This window comes from Notolabrus celidotus, chromosome 4, assembly GCF_009762535.1.
Source record: "Notolabrus celidotus isolate fNotCel1 chromosome 4, fNotCel1.pri, whole genome shotgun sequence".
In the NCBI taxonomy this organism is placed as follows: Eukaryota; Metazoa; Chordata; class Actinopteri; order Labriformes; family Labridae; genus Notolabrus; species Notolabrus celidotus.
Genome location: NC_048275.1, coordinates 8,949,760 through 8,969,541, shown reverse-complemented (window position 1 = coordinate 8,969,541; position 19,782 = coordinate 8,949,760). Strand labels below are relative to the sequence as shown.

At 37.7% G+C, this 19,782-nt stretch overlaps 2 protein-coding genes across 4 annotated transcripts in view; one reads left to right on the top strand and one right to left on the bottom strand.

The window, feature by feature from the left end:
* The first annotated feature begins 2,046 nt into the window (after positions 1-2,046).
* On the top strand, positions 2,047-5,833 carry bag2 (BCL2 associated athanogene 2). The gene is made up of 3 exons (XM_034681070.1): positions 2,047-2,374; positions 3,284-3,393; positions 4,895-5,833. The coding sequence occupies exons 1-3, from the start codon at positions 2,256-2,258 to the stop codon at positions 5,284-5,286; spliced, it is 621 nt and encodes a 206-aa protein (XP_034536961.1). The 5' UTR covers positions 2,047-2,255; the 3' UTR covers positions 5,287-5,833.
* Positions 5,834-7,564: 1,731 nt separating this feature from the next.
* Positions 7,565-19,782, bottom strand: part of rab23 (RAB23, member RAS oncogene family) — a 13,796-nt gene continuing 1,578 nt past the window's right edge. For 2 of the 3 annotated variants that reach the window (XM_034682104.1, XM_034682103.1), the window contains 6 exons: positions 12,879-13,106; positions 10,737-10,822; positions 10,354-10,510; positions 10,147-10,229; positions 9,972-10,064; positions 7,565-9,872 (listed from right to left, as the gene is read on the bottom strand). In XM_034682104.1, coding sequence (XP_034537995.1) covers positions 9,739-9,872; positions 9,972-10,064; positions 10,147-10,229; positions 10,354-10,510; positions 10,737-10,822; positions 12,879-13,033 — 708 coding nt within the window. In that variant the 5' untranslated portion in view covers positions 13,034-13,106 and the 3' untranslated portion in view covers positions 7,565-9,738. Of the gene's footprint in view, positions 9,873-9,971; positions 10,065-10,146; positions 10,230-10,353; positions 10,511-10,736; positions 10,823-12,878; positions 13,107-18,774; positions 18,945-19,782 lie in introns of all 3 variants that reach the window. The other variant, XM_034682105.1, reaches the window with a different exon arrangement.

Genomic DNA, 19,782 nt, shown 5'->3' with positions numbered 1-19,782 from the left:
TCACAACATGATCTACCACTTCTCATTCTACCAAACATCAAATTTAACAATGAACACTGAAACAATCAAATACAGATACACTGGATGAGTTTGTAGTTCCCCATTACTTTACCTTTTAACATTCTATTAAACTATGAAATATTAGAGCAGCATTTTATACCATCATCCAGAGAATTCCAAAGTTTAACTCCAGAAACTGAAACACAAAATTTGCTTTAATGTAGTGCCGGGTATGGACTTTTTGAAATTAAATTTCTGTCTAAGCCTCCTCATGAGATGTAAACACAAACAACTTGTGTAAGTTTTCAGGTAATAATCTGTTTCTGGTTTTTAAACATAAATAATAATGTTTTAAAGTTAACTAAATATTTAAATTTCAACAAGTATGAGCTGATATAGAAACTGTTAGTATGTTCTCTAACATTTACCTTATTTATAAGTCTGATTTCTCTTTTCTTTAACACATACAAAAGGGTTAATATTAGTCATATAAGTGTTGCCCCATACCTCCGGGCAATAACTACAATATGGAAGAACAAGTGAACAGTAAAAAATACGAAGAGAAGCAGAATCCAAACTGTCCTTGGCCCTGCCTAAAACACCAACACATTTACACACTTTCCTCTTCATATAATCTATATGTGGTTTCCAAGTCAGTTTATCATCTACCCAGCTAGCAGGGAATGCTCTCACCACATTGGCTAACATTCCCTATAAGTTCTGATTATGTTTCAAGACAAGGTTCTGAGTGTAATATTCAAAGAACAACTTAAGGATGTTCATCGATTTAAATAATGTTCCTATTTTTTAACTTTTAATGAAAGAAGAACATTTTTTTCTTTAATATTCAGATAATGTTTTTATAATATTATTTAGAAAAAAGATTATTGAATGTTTTCTATAAAGTGTTCCCATAATGAATAAAAATAAAGAAGCAACATTCTCAAAGAACATGTAGAGAATGTTTTCAGGATGTTTCTGACGCCTCAGATTACAAAATGTTTTATTTAAGAATATTCCGGTGATATTTCATTAGCACAAAGATAGAATGTTTTATCTTTAACATTCAAATGATGTTTTGATAACATTCTTTGGGTCACAGATTATTGAATGTTTTTCAGAGTACGTTATCTGAGAACAAACTGTGAACATAAAGAAAACTTCCCCCTGAGAATGTTTGAATAACATTAGAGCATAATATTTGAGCACTTTTGTCACTTAACATTTTATTAGTGATTTTAGAGAATGTTACAAGAGAACATTCTTTGAACACAAAGCAAACTTCCCTCTGAAAACATGACAGAAACATTATCTGTAACATTAACGGAATGTTTTTAGAACAAAACATTGCAAGCTGGGTATTATTCTATTTATTTATTTATTTATTTATTTATTTATTTATTTATTTATTTATTTATTACCATATCTATTTCCAATTTACTCACTTTTATTCTACGTTATTTATTTATGTACTTATTTATTTATTTTAAGTCTAGCTTCCTAAGTTATTTTAATGGTTTAATATTTTAGTCTTTTATTATCTTAGAAATGTATTTTTTTACTTTGGTAATTTTAATTTCCTGTTTTGAGTTTTAGCATCTTATTTTACCTCCAGCGTTTCCTCTTTAAGATACCATGAGAGCGTTTCCTCAGTTCGTTCAGCAACTTCTTTTTTATTTTATTTATTTATTTTATTTGTATTGTTTTTATTACTATTGTTGCATATATTGTGTTCTTAACCTTAGGAGTATGGGGTGGGTTTGGGGTCGGGGCTTGGGGTGGGATCTTTTTCTTAATTTATTCTATTTTGAAGTTATGCACAGCACTTTGTGTTACAATGTCATTGTATGAAAAGCGCTTTATAAATAAAGTCTGATTGATTGATTGATTGATATTATCACTCCCAGAAATGTAGCTTCTGACACTCTTTCAATGTTAACATTTGAAATAAAGTCACTTTAAAATGATCTATTTTATCTATGTCTGTAAATCTTCCTTTCAAGTATCTATGGAGGTCAGCTAAAGTTTTTGGAGGCCCTCTAGGGGGCCTCGGACCTCTTTTGGGAACGACTGTTCCAGGCTCCTCGGGAAGCTTCTGTGAGGACGGTGAAGGAAGTTACAGCCCATGTTTGGAAGTGTTCTTCCTCGCTGTATCAGCCGGACAGCTTCAGTCTGTCGGACAGCTCAGGGTGTAGCCGCACGTGAAGAGGATTCCTCTCCTGTACGGATCGTTTAATAAAGATTAATTCAGCAACATGGCTCAGGCGAAGATCCAGGCGAAAATGACCGAGGCTCCGTGCAAGTTCAGCAGGACGATGTCCATGGCTGATCGCTCCGGACGCCTGCTGGAAAACTTGGATCAGCTGGAAATGAGGTACAGTAACAGGCCTGAGCATGTTATAGGCGCCCTGCTTTAAGGGCTGTTTGAAGCATGTAATATTGTGAGGCTCTTTGCATGTTATATTTTAGTGCAATTTTATTTTAAGAATCCTAAATTGAGAAAGAAAGTTGTTAAAGTGGATGACATCCAGTTACAAAAAGTTTAACCTAACTACCACACTAGGTGTGTATCTTAATCTGGAAGGGAAACCTACTATAATCATAATGTATGGATTTATAACTATACTCAATGTTTATTATCTGTAGGTATTTAAAGCTGCTGTGAGGAACTTTTGATTTATATCAATTTTGGCGCCCCACTGTGGACAAAGTCATACCTCTTATCTCTTGTTCTGTACGTAAAAGTAGTGTTTTCAACAAAAACCTCACCCAGCCAGATTTATCACTCAATGTGATTATTAGCTATGAAAACAGCCTAAAAGGGGTGTTTTTAAAGCCAAATGTCAATCATGTGGTCTGACACCTACCCCCTCTGAGTGGTTTAAGGCATTAAAATGACAACAGAGAAGATATCAGTGTTGTTGTTTATGGTTTTGTTTGCTTTTGAAGGTCATAAAGAGGCATCAGTGTTGGTTTCAGTCTGTTTCTCAGCTGGTGAAAAACTCCTCATAGTGCCTTTTAATGTCATTTTGCTGCAGCCCATTATTATTTAATGCTTCAGTAATGCTTTAATGCTTCACTAATCAGCAGTGGGACTTATATTCAAATCAGCTTTAGATGAGGCTTTAAATCATGACTTTGGACCTTCATCTTCTGTATGAGTCCTTTAAGATTTAAAGCTTCACCATTAGTCCACAAAGTGTCGGCTAGTCTTCCTGGGGTTAGTGAGAGGATGTGGTTGTAAATGGATGTCAGTGGTCATGTGTTGTTCTCTCTCTCTCAGGGTGGAGGCTTTACGTGAAACAGCATCGGCCATGGAGCAGGAAAGGGAGTGCATCCTGGAAATGATTCAGTCCATACAGAATAGTCAAGAAATGCGAAACATCTGTGCTGGTGAGGCTGCTGACTCTATACTTCATCAGAAACATGTAGTGTGATCCACCTTGTTGAACTCTGTTTTTACAGGCTGCTCAGTCTCACTGTAACATTGTGATCCAGTGAGGTTATGTTTTCAGAGCTTCACTGTAGTTGGGTGGTGTTGTTCTGGATCTCCTGGGGATTTAAAATGGAACAAGGCAATATGAGTTTTGCACTCCACCCAACTATGAACCACAGATCACGTGTTGTCTCCTCTTTAACTAGACTTTATGTTTCACCATATTCACAGAGGGGAATTCAATGCACATAATTACAGATTAAGCCTGAATACTGTGAATTAACAGACATGCAACAATACAATGTTTGGTGTGTCTTTGTCATGATATTATAGATGGGACGTTCAACTTTTTTCAGTATGCTGAGTATGTGGAAATGATATGCCGATTAATTAATGTGTTGTTGCAAATCTTTTCCTGTAAGTAATCCTCTGTCATCAGAGGATTACTTCATAAGATAAGAAAAGGTTGTCAGTCAGTTCAGGGATTCAATTCAGTCCTATTCAAATCAGTTCAATGACTTTATTGCATTAAATTCCTGCAAACAGCGACCCTCCATGGGTTTGTAAGGTGTGGTCATGATTCCTCTTGTAATCTGATTGGCCACCCCAAATTCCCAAACTATGATTGACTTCTAGCCTAATCAGCAGTAGGACTTATATTAAAATCAGCTTTATATGAGGCTTTAAATCATGACTTTGGACCTTCACCTCCTGTATGAGTCCTTTAAGATTTAAAGCTTTTAAGAAGATTTAAATGTTGTTGTTCTGTTATGTTACCTTCTTAAGTGCAAGTCTGGTTCCCCCCTTGGGGCCAACACATTAAAGCCGGCCTTATACAGTATGAGTTATGTTTCTGACAGAGTGAGCTTGTAGGACAGTGAACATAGTATGACTCAACTCCTATTGCAGGTTTATGGACAATATACAACAATATTAACCATTTACCACAGCCCCTTAACAAACTGGGGAGTGAAGTGCTGTAAATGTTTTTCAAAAGGCAGAATATTTAATCCCAGTACAACCAAAGTAACTGCAATACCATAATATTTGGCATCTGTATTGATGAAGTATTGTCACACAAAATATTGTGACACTTTGCTGTCTTGTTTTTTCCCCCCACCCCAAATAAATAAGTCTACATGACCCTAAATTTATCATTTTAATTATGTCCCCTTACTTCAATACACTCACTGTAGCATAAGTAGCAAAATACACAGTATGGAACATGTTGAGGGTTAGCTTTAAGAGTCTAATCAAGAGAAAATTCAAGTAAATCTCCACAATTCATCATAGTAAGCTTGTACTTTAATGTACTATGTAAAAATATGTTTTTGCACTTTATGCACTGAGTCCATTTCCACCACTTACAGTATCCATAGTTGATCTTATTGTTGTTTCACCCTTTATTTTTGCTGCAAAGATGCAGTTCTGAATTCTTCTTCATTCCCTATTTTCCAGGCGAGAGAGAAGAGTTGGATTTGACTTCAAACCGTCTGATGGGCCGCACACTCTCTGTGGAGATCTCTATTGGCACCATCCGAAACTCCCAGCAGGAGGAGGCGCTGAGCAAGGCCACATCTATCATTGACGAAATGGTGAAGAAGTTACTGAACGACATGGCAGGTGGCCGGCAGCAGCTGATGGCCCTGCATGCGGCCTGTGTGAGCGAGGCCCCACCTGTTCCCATCGACCAGAAGTTCCAGGCCCTCGTGATCAGCTGTGCTATGGAGGACCAGAAGAAGATCAAGAGGCGGCTGGACACTCTGTTGAGGAATGTTGAAAATGCTGAAAAGAACATTAAAATCATGGATAATCAAAAACTGGATGGCTCAAAAGCCAATGGCTGCTAGTAAGACTTATCACCAAATCAAAAAACATGTTTTTAATACCACTAAACTTTTGTAACTCTTAACTAGCTTTATGAAGGACTTGGGGATATGTTAGTAAACAAGCCCCTCATTAAAAGGGAGTGTAGGGCCAAATATCCATCATTCACTCTGAAGGAATATTTGTGTTTCTGGAATTATCAAGTTTTACTTTTTAATGTTTGTCATTTACACCAAGCAACTTAATTTACCTTTTACACAATGCAAGTTCACATGTGCACATAAGAAAGATATCCAAAGTCAAAGTCAGAGTGGATAATTGAAGACATCCATCAACCAAAGGCTTAACAATGATTCCGATGTTGCAGAGTATCTGTCTCACTTGTATCTCACTGTTTAAATCAACACTTCACTTGGTAAGGATTTGGGAAGTGCACACACACTACCTCTTTGTGTGAAAGCAACACAAATGACTTAAAGCTGTGGGTTTAAGTTTGTATTTGCACAAAGCATTTTTCTATGTGAGATTGTGTGTCAAGAAAAATGAATAAAAAACACATTGTGTAATTGATGTGTAGAGCAGCAGTCTTTGAGTATGTCAAGATAATCCCTATGAATGAGAATACGACAGCAGATTAGCATGTATGTTATTCAGAGTAAAGCTGTGGCAGGTTTCTGGTAAGTTTTAAGGGTATGTTGTTCAAACACTTCGGTATTATAGGATTAAAATTCTATTCTACATAATCTGTAAGAGCTGGAAAGAACACTTGTTTGCACCCAACCATCCAGTACCATACACATTCATGTATATGCAGGAAAATACAGAGAGCTAACCAATACACCATTTGTTGTTTAAAGCAGCAGTTTGAATGGCAGCATGAAAATGATAATGGTAGGAGAGCTGGGGAGCTTGGTTGGTAGAAAGAACGACCAATGGCTGATCCCATCTGATGTAGAACTCTGGTTCCACCCTGAACACAGGTCTCACTCTTTCTTCCCCATATTTCCTGACTTTATTGACTCTCCTATCTAATAAAGGCAATCAAAAATGTATAATAAAAAAGACAGCAAAAGTAATGTAAGTAAAAATGTGTAGTCACATTTGAGCTGGCTATAAGCATCTTGGTTAGTTAGACAATGAAGTTCTAACACAGGATAGTCTGAGTTTATCTGGTGTTCTGACATGTGTCCACTGTCATCCATAAAAAACAATCATATTAATCACTCTCCATTTATTCTAAGAGTTGAAAAATCATTAATTCTTTTTCTTGTCTAATCATATTATCAAATAAAACACGCTCAAATCATGTCACAGTCCAAAAACATTCAGTGTGACGCTCCAACTAAATCCATAAGGTAGGGTTGTCCTTGAGCCTGGTCCTTGAGCCTGGTGGGACAGTTCAGGGTGTTTTTACCCTTTTCTATTCATTGTGGATCTGTGGTGGAAGGAGGAGGAGGAGAGAGGCAAAGGACTCAAGATGTTACAGGATACTGTGGACCAAGGCACCAAAATAAATACATAAAGAAATGAGGAAGTAGAGAAATAAAAAGGTAAAGAAATAAAAAGAAAGTAAAGACAAAGAAAGAAAATAAAGGAAAAGGGAAATAAAAAAAAAGAAGTGAAATAAAAAGAGAAGAAAAGTGTGTGTGTTTGTTAATGTATGTATGTATGTTTCATGTATGAAGTGTGCTGTGTATATGTCTGTGTGCATGATTTGTGGTATGAGCTCAGGCAGCAGTGGAAGGGCAGAGGTTACTGGGTTACTGCATCCTGCACTTTATAATTACCAGCTCCACCCATAACCAACATGTTTCCCAGATGTATAAATAAATCAATCAATTTACATAAATAATCTCTTCAAGAATTTTTAAATGAATCTATTTGAAGAATATTTCTAAATATTCATGAATTTTACCTGAGATTAAATGATCTAAATTACAAGTAGTTTTAATTTCACTCACTGAAAAATACAAATCCTGAAATCAATTTAAAATAGCTTCTACAATAGGGTCTACCTGAAGTGCATTAACCAAAACACAAGACTTTCCACAGTGGATGGAGATCGAGTATATTCCCAAATTCTGTGAAAGAGATGTTAATTTCCCAAGGTCAAGACTGAAGAGCCAATTTAACACTTTTTACATGTTTAACTTTAGATTGAAACACAGTTTTAAAATGATATCTGGCTGTCATTGGCTTTCTTATCCCTCTCCACATGAACACCAGTAACTTTAAGTATAACGTTGTTTGTAAGACTGTATCAATAGAAGAGTGTGGTCACCTGAAATAATACACTAGATGCACAAGAAAAATGAAGTTTTATTTCTGTAATAGTCCCATCAGTTTCCCCAAAACATAACATAAGATGTACGACTGTGTGGCACACCTCAAATTGTTACACATTTTGAACTGTTAGAAAAAAAAATCCAACAATGATTGTTGTTTTTGTCACACTGAAAGCATTCACATGTTGATTATTTCTATTAAAATGTTTGATATTGGTTTATGAAATCAGTTAGACATCAAGACAGATTATTACAACACCTGAGTGAGAGCACATGAGTTATGGTGAGTGTGGACTTCTGGTTCTTTAAGACTATATACCATTGTGATGATAAAGTGCGCTTAAATGGATTCAGTCAAAAAGCAAAAAGGCAAAGTAAAATAAAAGTAAGCATCAAAGAAAGATTGAGGAGTTACTATTTACATATTTAATGTGCAAGTAATTAAAAAAAACAAAACAATAGAAGGCATTAAATGCTTAATGGAGATCAGGGGTGTAAACATGGACAAGGCATTGTGGCATTGTAACCGTTGTATGACATTCACTGAAGTGTAAGAAGGCTTGCATGCATTACAGTTATGTGACATTATTTTTTATCTTTTTTTTTTTTAAAACAGCACTGTTACATAGAGCCAAATGACAAAGCTTGAAATGTGACACAATCTTAGTACCAATAGTTCAACTGGAACACAATTTCAAAACATCTGCAGATTTTCATTCCAGTCAAGTCGACTTCTTGAACAAAGATCATTTAAAGCTTTAAAAAGAAATCTGAGCTGGTTACAAAACTCATGCACATTTCTCCATGATGATTTAAGTACTCTTATTCCAAGTAAAATACTTTGATTCGTAAGAAAATGTTAAGAATGTCAGATCTAATGTGAGACTTTCACGTCACTACATGTCTCTTTGTGCTTGGTGAAGAGTTGTCTTTCAGATAAGTTTCAAAACAAAGAAAAAGGTTTGATGCAGTTTGATGATCAGGCAGTAACATACAGTTCACAGCTAGCTGCTTTGAGGACTGAGCATTAGTGACATGAGTATCCTTGAGTAGTGAGAAGAACCTTAGTTTTCTTGCATATTCAGGCTCACACCAGTGAAATATCAAGTCTGGTCGTTTACTTTGTGCTCAGGAGTCAGAACCACAGAGAGAGACACTGACAAGCAATGCATCAGTCATTTCACTGTCTGTACCATTTCTTCTTTTCTCCATCAAAAACAAAAAGACTGTGGTTTATAAATTGTCATACTTTCACTTTGAATAGATGGATTAGATACTATAGAAGACGCACCAAATAAAAGTTTAGTGTTGAAATATTAGAAATACAATGCAATACGAATGATTGTGTACTGAAACTCTAGAGGCTAACTGATGTCACTGGGAGCTGAACTAAAGTTAAAAAGACGAGCACAGTGAAATGTCAAATGTAAACAATCAAAAACATAGTGCTTTAACTGATTGTGACTTGAGATGCTATGACTGAAAGAGTTATGTGAAATTCAAACCATGTTTGCATCAAAAAAGTCCAAAACCTTGCAAAATCTTTGAGTTGGTTAACAAATGTGTTAATGAGTGGACTGCAAGCAGACATATAGAAGACTATTAAGTGTTGATAGTTATTGATATTTGGTTATACATAAGGAACACATTCTATTCATTTCATGTTACATCCATATCACTGCAGTATTAATATTCAATTACAGCTCAGGAAGAGCAGATTTGGCACTATGTCAACACCTCAGAGAAAATAATCACTCAACACTGCTGGGATTCGTACAAAAATACTTTTGCACAGAGTAGACTCTGAATTCGAGAGGGTTTGATTTGCCAACAGGACACGGTAGACTTTGAACCATATTCTCATGACAGCTTGACAAATATGGTACAAAATGATCTGTGTGTCTTCAGCATGCAAACATATTGCATGACTGAAATGTATTTTATCAGCAGCTGTTGCTGTTACCTTGAACAACCACAAGGAGGACCAAAGAGTGAACAAACGTGCTTTTTGTGTGCGCTGAATGATCAACCATCAATAGTGGGAAATGGTTTCAGATTAAGCTCTAGTTTAGGTAGCAATTAGTGTTTCCCAGTCTGTGTGGGCTTTGGTCTCTCAATGTGGCCAGTATAACAAAGACCAGTCCAATCTCAGAGACAACATTCAGTCACTGAAAATGAGCCCAGTCTTATCTAGAGGAGGCTGCAGCTTCCAAAGGGATTTTTACTCTTCTTGGTCCGCTGCTTGTTCGGGCGCAGGGTGATGATTTCTCTGCCGTTGCTGGAGTTCTGGCTACAGACGTTACCACTCGTTGTATTAAAAACACCTTTAAGGAAAGACACAGTTTCAGATACAGATCCGACAGTTGTCAGCCTACAGAAGAGGAAACTTTAAATGTCAGCGATCTACTTTTAGATTGTCTTACCTATTTTATTGCTTGTTGAATGGACCACCTCTGTCTCCTCTGCTGTTTGCTGTTTGAGCCGCTGTAAGTACTTCTCAGCTAAGTACTTAAACACTAAAAGGTGAACAAGAGGAAATATTACAGCACGGACATGACATTGTTTCACTTGCATCCCACCAATTTATTCATAGCCTACCTTCATTGACGTTGAGGTCCTCTTTCACTGACGCTCGATAAAATCTCAACTTCAGCCTTTTTGCCAAACCTTCTGCCTCCTCGCTGAAGTTTGAGGAAAGACATAAAACATTCTTTGAGTTAACACAAAGTTATGACGTCTTAATTACAATACAAAGATGTTCATTAGCTGCATTGTTCCACTTTTGTTTTTGAAAACATGGCTTACTTTTTTATGACCGTTTCCTCGAGGAGGTCAATTTTGTTCTGCACTAGAACTGTAGGAATATCTCCAACCTCTGCCTCCACCTTCTCCCTCCAGCTGTCAATAGCCTGATATGAATCCCTGTCTGTGGTGGAGAAGACTAGAACACATGCCTGAGCACCTGCAAAACAGAACAACAGATCATGTTTACAGTTTGATCATTTTCTTTCCTGTGTTCTGATATGAATAGGAAACCTAAAAGTTGTAAACACTGTTTGAAACAGGGCAGCCCAGCAGAGATTCAGAGAGGCTGAAAGCTGTGCTGCTAGTGCACCACAGAATCTGTGACAAATAAAAGCTGGACTTGAGGTCATTGACCCTGAGCTGCACTGAACACTGGATCTTACCACGATAGTAGGCCTTGGTGATAGCGTCAAATTCCTCCTGCCCAGCGGTGTCCCACAGCATTAGTCGAACCTCTTCATCATTCACTCTGTAACAATGAGGGTAACAACACACAGTTACAAAACCACTCTCTGAAGACAGGATGAGGATTCTCTTTCCAGCACTTAAAAACAGTTCTTCTTTTATATTCATGGATGTTTGACAAACCTGCACAGGATGAAAAACTTTTCATTTCACTGTTTCCTGTTTCCTGAGTGGATTAGTTTGTTATTGAGTAGACAAAAAAAATGACTTTTTTGAAGGCGCACACAACCTCAACTACTGTATGTACTATGCCTGAATTAGTCCATGGAATTAAGGACAGAAGGGTGTTAAAGAACAAGAGCATGCTTTGTGATAATATGCCTCTACCAATCAGTGAAATTTCTGTTTCTGTGTGACAGAATGACAGTGAAACTGGGACCAGGACATGGGTTGTGATTAGGGATATAAATTTCAAGTATTTTCCATGATCAATCTTTGGAAGTGTGAATGATTAATTATTGATTCATCCTTTTTTTAAAAGCGTAAATGTTTTCCATGTCAAAAACAATCACAAATGCATTTTTTTTCCCCTGAATCAAATCTTCCTTCACAGCAGAATGTATATAACTGACAGTATTGAATATCTACGGATCGTATTGAGGTGTTCAAAATGTTAAACATGCTGAATATCAACGTGTGGAGCAGGCTCATAATCTCCGCGGACACACAGTCATAAAAGTGAAGGCTCAGACTTCAACAAGGGAACTGAACAGAAACATATTTCAGACTCACAGTGTCCAGTTTTCTGTCTACTTGTTCTTAAAACTACAATACGTACAGAACTCTGCTGCCCGGCTACTCACCCACTCCCGCTCCAGAGACCACATCACCCCTGTCCTTCAACAGCTCCACTGGCTCCCCGTAAAACAGCGCATCCATTTCAAGATCCTGCTCACCACGTACAAATCCCTCAAAAACTTGGCCCCCCCATACCTCACTGACCTTCTCCAGTACTACCACCCCTCCCGCCGCCTCCGATCCTCTGACTCCAACCTCCTCACTCCCATCACTAAATCCAAGCACCGTACCTTGGGGGACCGGGACTTTGCCATAGCCGCCCCCACCCTCTGGAACTCTCTCCCCCCACACATCCGTGCTTCTGACTCACTTCATTCATTTAAGAAACAGTTAAAAACTTACCTTTTCAAACAGGCATTCCCCTCACATTAATTTTTCCACCTCTTCCCTTGTCGTCTGCTTGTCTTATATGTCTTTATTTGTATTTATTTATTTATTGTCTCTCTTGTAAAGCGTCTTTGAGTTATTTAAAAGCGCTATATAAAACTTAGGTATTATTATTATTATTATTATTATTGAGAAAAATAAGCATGTTTACGTGGTCAGGTGTCAGCCGGGAGCGCAAACGGGTCATAATCAGTCCGGCTGAGGAGAAAAAAGCGCTCATGGAGACCTGTCACTCAGCCGCAGCCACCAGCTGCTAAACTTAAAACACCTCCCTGATAGCTGAACGAGATATGAGATCACATGATGTTTGTTCCACGTGATAGAAAATCAAAACAAAAAAATGTGTTTGAGTAAGTTCTTAACAATCAATTAATTGATACTTGATTAATTGTTGACATCCCTCATTCAGGTTGTATGTTGAAAAATATTCAAAATGTGTATCTGTGCAAACAACGAAAAGGAGAGATCACTTCTTAAATCTTAAAGAGGAGGGTCTTACTTCAAAAGCACATCCCTTCTCAAACAGATCAACAAGAGACAAGAGGTAGAGGGAGGGGAGACGGTCCATGATCCGAAGGGAACAGTTGAGCTCTGAAACACTGAGGTGTCTAACCCAGGAGTGACCTGGCTGATTCCCTTATTTTTCTTTCACACTTTCATATGATTACTGTGTACTGTGTATCAAGTGCACCTTAAAGGATCAGTTTGTAGATTTCCCTTCCCTTCCAAACATATAGAAGAAGCACCAAACTTACATAAAATTCAACCGTCTCTTTGTGTGTTGTGAGCTACAACAGAATCTATCCCATCCCTCCTCCTCCCCCTCTGTGCACTCTGTAGTTATAAATAACACTACAGTGAAATAATGTTCTTACAATATCTGCCTTTCCAGAAAATCCACCCCGATGGTCTTCTTGTAGTCCTTAGTGAAGATTCCCTTGCAGTAGCGCTGGATCATGCTGGACTTGCCGACGGCTCCATTGCCGACCACGACCACCTTGATGGCCACTTCCATGTCTTCCTCCAACATGGCGGCAACGTCCGGTTGGTGTCCTCAGTCTGCCTGGGTTATTTTAACGATGTGACAGGAACACATACACTGCCTGGAAGTGACAGAAAAATCACAATATTAATGCACAACACAGGTTTAGATTACTGTAAGCAAATGGTCACAGTTAAGTCTGTTTAAAGCCTCCTGGTTCTGGACTTTAACCTTCAGGTGGTTCTGATTTCATCAATTAAATTAAAGGTGACATATCACGCTTTTTTCATCAATATATATTGGTCTAAGAGGTCCCCAAAACATGTCTTTAAAGTTTATGCTCAAAAAAACACTTTGAAATCAGATTTTGGCATGCCTGAAAAGCCCTCTTCTTCAGTCCTCCTCAGAACACTCTGTTTTCTCTCTGACCACGCCCCCTCAGGAAGTGGATGTGCCTCGGCTGTCCAGCACGTTGATCTAATGTTTACATGTTGGCTGAATGTACACGGCTGCTCATAGATCGCGTTCCTTCAACCCTCTGAATCTGATCCAGAATCTGATCCTGACGGAGAGGCGCCTGTAGCAGGACCTTTCTGAAGGATTGGTCACAGATTTAGTGTTTCTTGTTGTTTTATTTGTCAGTATGTTGACGTGTGTCTTGGTACACAGCTACAGCTATGAACATGTAGCTATGTGGCTATGCTAATTAGTGCTAGCACTTATCCATGACAAATAAAAATCATCCACTAGATCTTCAAATCTGCAGACGTGGGGAGTAAAACCGACCTCTGCCAGAAAGGCAGCGGGACCTTTTCTGAAGGATTGGTCACAGATTCTGTGTTACTTGTTGTTTTATTTGTCAGTATGTAGACATGTGTCTTGGTACACAGCTGCAGCTACGATATGTAGCTATGCTAACTAGCGCTAGCACTTATCCATGATAAATAAAAATCATCCACTAGATCTTCAAATCTGCAGACGTGGGGAGTAAAACCGACCTTTGTGTTAATTAAGACAGCCTACAACTAGCATGCCTCCCTCCTAAGCTCCTTGTTAGCACACATGTGTGCAGGGAATGAAAAACGGAGAAGTTGAGTTGTATTTTATACAGTCTATGGGCTGAACAAGCTCCGAGCTCTGACTCCGTGACAGACAGGATATTGTTGTTACATAACAAAAACACGGAAGTCTGAAACGGCTCGTTTCACACACATTTACAGAAAGGTGTAGAAATCAGAACAGGGGCAGAATGGATTTTTTTCATTCTCGGGGGGTTTGTAGACATGCCAGGGAAACATATTTCAGGTAGAGAACCATTAAAAAGTCCATTTTGCATGATATGTCACCTTTAAGGTTTGATCAAACTATATTTCAGCACAAAAATCAGACCTCCCTGTCCATATACCCTCGCCATTTTATTCAGTCCCATTTTTAACTTTCCTCATTTCAGCATCTGAGTTAACACAGAGTTTAATAGTAGAGTGACTGCACTCTCGTTAAGGGTTTTATATACACAGTGTTATATATACACAGAGTTCCCATTAACCTACCTGCTGTAAATTTTTACCAGGAAGCCGTTTGGAGCGACTGTGACTCTGTTTATCCTTCCATTAGCACTGAAAGCAGCAGACGCCACATAGCAACTGTGCCTTCTACATTTACATGTGTGTCGCTGCTGAGTGCGACGCTAAACAACATATTGAGGGAAAGCTGTTCCCAGTGGACTCTGACACCCCGGTGCGTGACTGTGGTGTCCAACAGCCTGTCTGATGCTGAGTCACTAAATGTAGTAGAAATTATTCATCGGCTATAATCGAGCCGCATGACGCAGAAGCTGTTAAAGCACGACGGGCCACACGGGGGGGGGGGGGGGGGGGAAACAAACTGCTTGTGATTTATCTGTGCGATCATGAAATGTGAAGTCTTTAAAGAGAGTTTTGTTTCTAACGCTGCTGTTTTCTTAAAGTGGACTGACTCAAAGTGATTATCAGTCCTCTCATCTTTAATCAGTTGTAAGCGTGGTTTAATATGTTTTAGGAGAGGGGAGGATTCAGACACAACTTCAACTTTTCAGAAGAAAGAAGAGGAGGAAGAAGAGGGTCAAAACTCCAGCAAAACTTACAAAGAACAACTTAAGTGACCCTTCTAAATCTGATTTAGGGCCACAGAAGGAGTCAAAGTATAGAACTATGACTCTGACTATGTCCTCTTAATTTTACAACATATGTTACATTTACATATTAGTCAAGCCTATTTGTTGTTTCTTTGTATTTATAGCTAAGGTTATTGTTATTATATTTTTTATTTTATTTTTTATTGTAGTTCTTATTCTTATTCTTATTCCTATGCCTTGTACAAAGAGAGCACAGCTTACTAAAGTCAAATTCCTTGTGTGTTCAAGCATACTTGGCAAATAAAGCTGATTCTGATTCTGATTCTGATTTAGAGAAAAGCTGACCTCTTGCCTGTGAGGGTCTGCTTACAGTTCATTGACATGTTATGCATATTTTTGTGTCTAAATCCATTATTGTCTTTTGAAATAATTAGTTTTTTCAGACATACATCAATTGATTCTATAAGACCGGGTTATTTTAAATACAATGTTCAGTGCATTTAAATAATGAGATTTCTTTTGTTTTCAGGTACAGTTGTGCTCATAAGTTTACATACCCTGGCAGAATTTGTGATTTTTTTGGGCCATTTTTAAGAGAATATTAATGATAAGAGAAAAAAATGTATTTTCATTCATGGTTAGTGGTTGGGTGAAGCATTTCTTTTAATCAAACAACTGTGTTTACTCTTTTTATGTCATAAAGACAACAGAAACTACCAAAGAAATCATAAATTCTCCCAGGGTATGTCAACTTATGAGCACAACTGTTTCTCAAACTCTAAGAACCTGGTTTAAAGAATGTAGATCAGCACTATTTCAGAGACAAACTAGACAGCTAAGATGGATTGCTTTTGACCCAGACTTTAAACCAGCAATGACTGACGGGAGGTTTAAACATTGGTATAAGGCTGGTATTACTTCTTACTGCTCAATATCCTCTAACGGTCAGCTGGACAGCTTTAAAAAAATATCTGATTTATATGGACTAGAAAAAGTTGACTTCTTCTGATACCTGCAAATTAGAGCTTATTTCAATAAGGAGGTTAAACCTTTAGAGAAATCTGACTCTGACCTTGTTGATATCTTTGTTGATATGTACAAAGGCAAGGGCACAAGGAAACTAGTCTCAGTTTTACACTCAAGGATTCAATCCACTAAGACACACACAACAAACAAGGCTAGATTAAAGTGGGAGAAAGAATCTGGACTTGTTATTTCTGAGGAGGATTGGCTAAATGTACGTTCTGTGCAGTCCACTTCCACCAGCTCAGGTCTTTGGAGGGATTTCTGTTGGCGTAATGTATTAAGGTATTTTGTAACCCCAAAAACAAAATGTATACAAACAGCTGAGGCTGGAAACGGTCTGTGTTGGAGGAAGTGTGGAGAACAGCTGGCAGACCACTTTCACATATTTTGGAATTGCCCAAAAATCAAGTCATATTAGGGGGGGGAGTAATTAAGGCATTACAAAACATTTTTGGATCAATTTATCTAGGTAACATCGCAGCCCACCTCTCAGTTAAGGATAAATACTTGATAGAGATTTTATTAGCAGCCAGCAAAAAGGCCGTGACACGAAAGTGGCTGCAACCCAATCCTCCAACAGAGACTGAATGGATAGAAATGGTGTCTAGTATTGAACATATGGAAAGAATGACCTACTCACTAAACCTTAGAGCAGAAAAATGTTTGCATTACTGGGAAAAATGGACTGTGTACGTAGCATTGAGGGATTAATAAGCCATTACTGTATGAACTGACTGTATTTCCACTATTATAACTAAGATGTATAGATGACCTATTGTTTCTGTTTCACTGAGCTGTGCTGTCTAACTATGCCTGTTCACAAAAATAAAGTATAAAAAAAACAAAAAAACCAACTGTATCTCAAACCCTGAAAATGTCAGGTGGCACAACCGTCCGAGCAAGTGACCTGACTTAAAACACTACAAAACAAATTTTTTTAAGAATAGTAAATTCAAATTAAAACCCCTTGGCATGACTTTATAGATAAGAGCTTTGGAATAAACATAATTTTGCAAGTATCAATAGTTTAAAGGCTCCTAAGATTATAAAAAAAAAATTGTCCAGCTATTTGCATGTTCTCAAATGTCAGGGTGGCACAACATAGACTGTAAATAAAAATGGACAGCGTAGCTCCGCCTCTTCCCGTTGTACAGTTCTGAAGCCAAAAAATCCCTCTCCTGGGCGCAGCCATTGTGCAGCCAGAGCCTGTGAAGCCTTTGTAATAAGCTCCGCCCTACAGCGTAACGTCACAAGACGCTGTGTGCCCTTTGAAGTTTTATTCTACGGCGGCTGTGAATCAAAGGAAACCCGGAAGTAAAACCCCGTTTTTAAACTCTAATAACTAACGAAAAATAAACTTTTCAGAAAAAAGAGGCCTTGGACACAAAACAGTCAAATACTAACTACATATAACCACAGCATATGGATGTGAGAAACATTCGTACAACGTGTATTTATTTTTTAACGTTTGACTGCTGACGGATTTTTTGACCTATACTGCAGCCAGCCACCAGGGGGCAGTCACACTGCTGAAAGCCTCACCACCAGGGCCGTATCCGGCACACTTGTGGCACAACCGTACTCATGGGCCTTTTATTTTGAAATGAAGTAGTTATAATGGACTTCAACATGTTAAATATTTCAACTGATTATCACGGATGAGTTAAAAGGTTTGTGGATCTCTCTTAAAAAATAATAGAATCACTTTTTTTAACTCATAGGTGGACGGGTACACTTTCCATGTCAGGTAGTACAAACAATGTCAAACTGTAAAATGATATTTTATCATGAAACTCCTGTTTGTATTTTAACATTACATGCATGATCTTGCTAGAAAGTACAAGTTACAAAAAGTAAAAGTTATTCCAGAAATGATTGTGGGGAATTTAAGGTGTGATAACTTCTTTGAGTAATTGACAATAAAAACAACATTTTTAAAAGTTGTTGACATCTGTTGGGTTATTACTTCAATTGTATTTATAGTCTAACTGTCTGTAATGATACATTGATAGATGTAATGTTCTGTCCAAACCAAAACTAAGGACATGTGTGCAGATCAAGCATAATTTCATCCCTGAGTTATATGTAACGTCTCGTTTGTCTAGAAGCCAAAGATCTTTGGTTACACAGTTGAGAGCCAGCATTCTTCCTCTGGTATTTGAGGTCAGTCCATTCAAAAATATCCCAGAAGAAAACAGACTCTGTGAGTTGTGTGATCTGAATGAAGCGAAAACAGAGTCCCATTTTCTTTTACACTGTGCAAACTATGTTGACCTCAGAGAGATATTGTTTCATGAAATCACCTGTAAACAGCATGGAATACTGTGGTGGACACGTGAAAAAACTAGGATGGTTCTTTAATTCTGACATGTTTAAACTCTCTAATTTTGATAGTAATTTTTAGTAGTGTGAATTTTTATTTGTATTTTTTACTTGTTCTTGTATTTGTATGATCGTGCTGGGCAATAAAAACTTCAAACTTCAAACTGTGTTATACCTCAAAGAAATCAGCCTCACCCTGAAATACTTCAATCACTAACCATGCTCGCTGAAAGTAACAGCTGAGGTCGAGACGCTATTTATGTTGTGGTCCATGTGGTTATTATGTCTTTGTAGCACAACCTGATTCTCACTACACTAGTACACTTAACTGAATAACCGGGAGTCACTACAGACCGAGTCTCTAGAGCTGTCTGGTAGTTGGAGAGCTGCCAGTTCCCTCCCCGGGCACTGCCAGTAGGCCCCTGAGCAAGGCACAGAACTCCCCAATCACTTAGTGCACATGTGTGCAACCGCCTCAGTCTGACTTATACGGTGGCCCTGAAGGACAAAACACATTTACAAAAGATGAAACACTTTTACAAAGTTGGAGATAAATTTACATTTAAGAAAACAAAATTACAAAATCAAAATACTTTTACCAAGGCCAAAACAAATTTACATTTATGAAAACAAATTGACAACATCAAAAAACACTTTTAAAAGCAGTGAGACAATTTTACAAACGGCGGAACACTTTTACCATTTCTGAAACAAATTTACATTCATTTGTTAACGGAAAAGGGAATGTACCAAACACCAGGAAGTGATCCGGGAGTGATCGAGTGAGGGGTCATTTAGTTTGTTTGGATGGAGAGAAACCAAATGGAGCAACGTTTGGTACTGGTACTGGATCACTTCCTGGTGTTTGGTACATTCCCTTTCCGTTACAAAATAATGTAAATTTGTTTCAGGAATGGTAAAAGTGTTCTGTCGTTTGTGAAATTGTCTCCAACTTTGTAAATGTGTTTGTTTTGATTTTGTAAATTTGTTTTCTTAAATGTAAATTTGTTTTCTTAAATGTAAATTTGTTTTCTTAAATGTAAATTTGTTTTCTTAAATGTAAATGTGTTTTGGCATTGGTAAAAGTGTTTTGCTAATGTAATTTTGTTTTATAAAATGTAAAAATGTTTTCCAATATGTAAATCTGTCTCCAACTTTGTAAAAGTGTTTCATCTTTTGTAAATGTGTTTTGTCCTTCAGGGCCACCGTAGTCTTCCCTCCATCAATACAAACATAGGATCCTATATCTAATACTCTTTCTGAAATGTTGCATGTAATTTTGAAACCTGACCCCCTTCTTGTGCTATTTGGAATTTCTGACCAGACTCTCCAGTTA

Excerpts from the sequence above, each read along its gene's own strand:
- bag2 (XM_034681070.1), top strand. The coding sequence starts at position 2,256 with ATGGCTCAGGCGAAGATCCAGGCGAAAATGACCGAGGCTCCGTGCAAG. Across the intron at positions 2,375-3,283 it reads TTGGATCAGCTGGAAATGAG|GGTGGAGGCTTTACGTGAAA; the intron begins GTACAGTAACAG and ends TCTCTCTCTCAG. Across the intron at positions 3,394-4,894 it reads AATGCGAAACATCTGTGCTG|GCGAGAGAGAAGAGTTGGAT; the intron begins GTGAGGCTGCTG and ends CCTATTTTCCAG.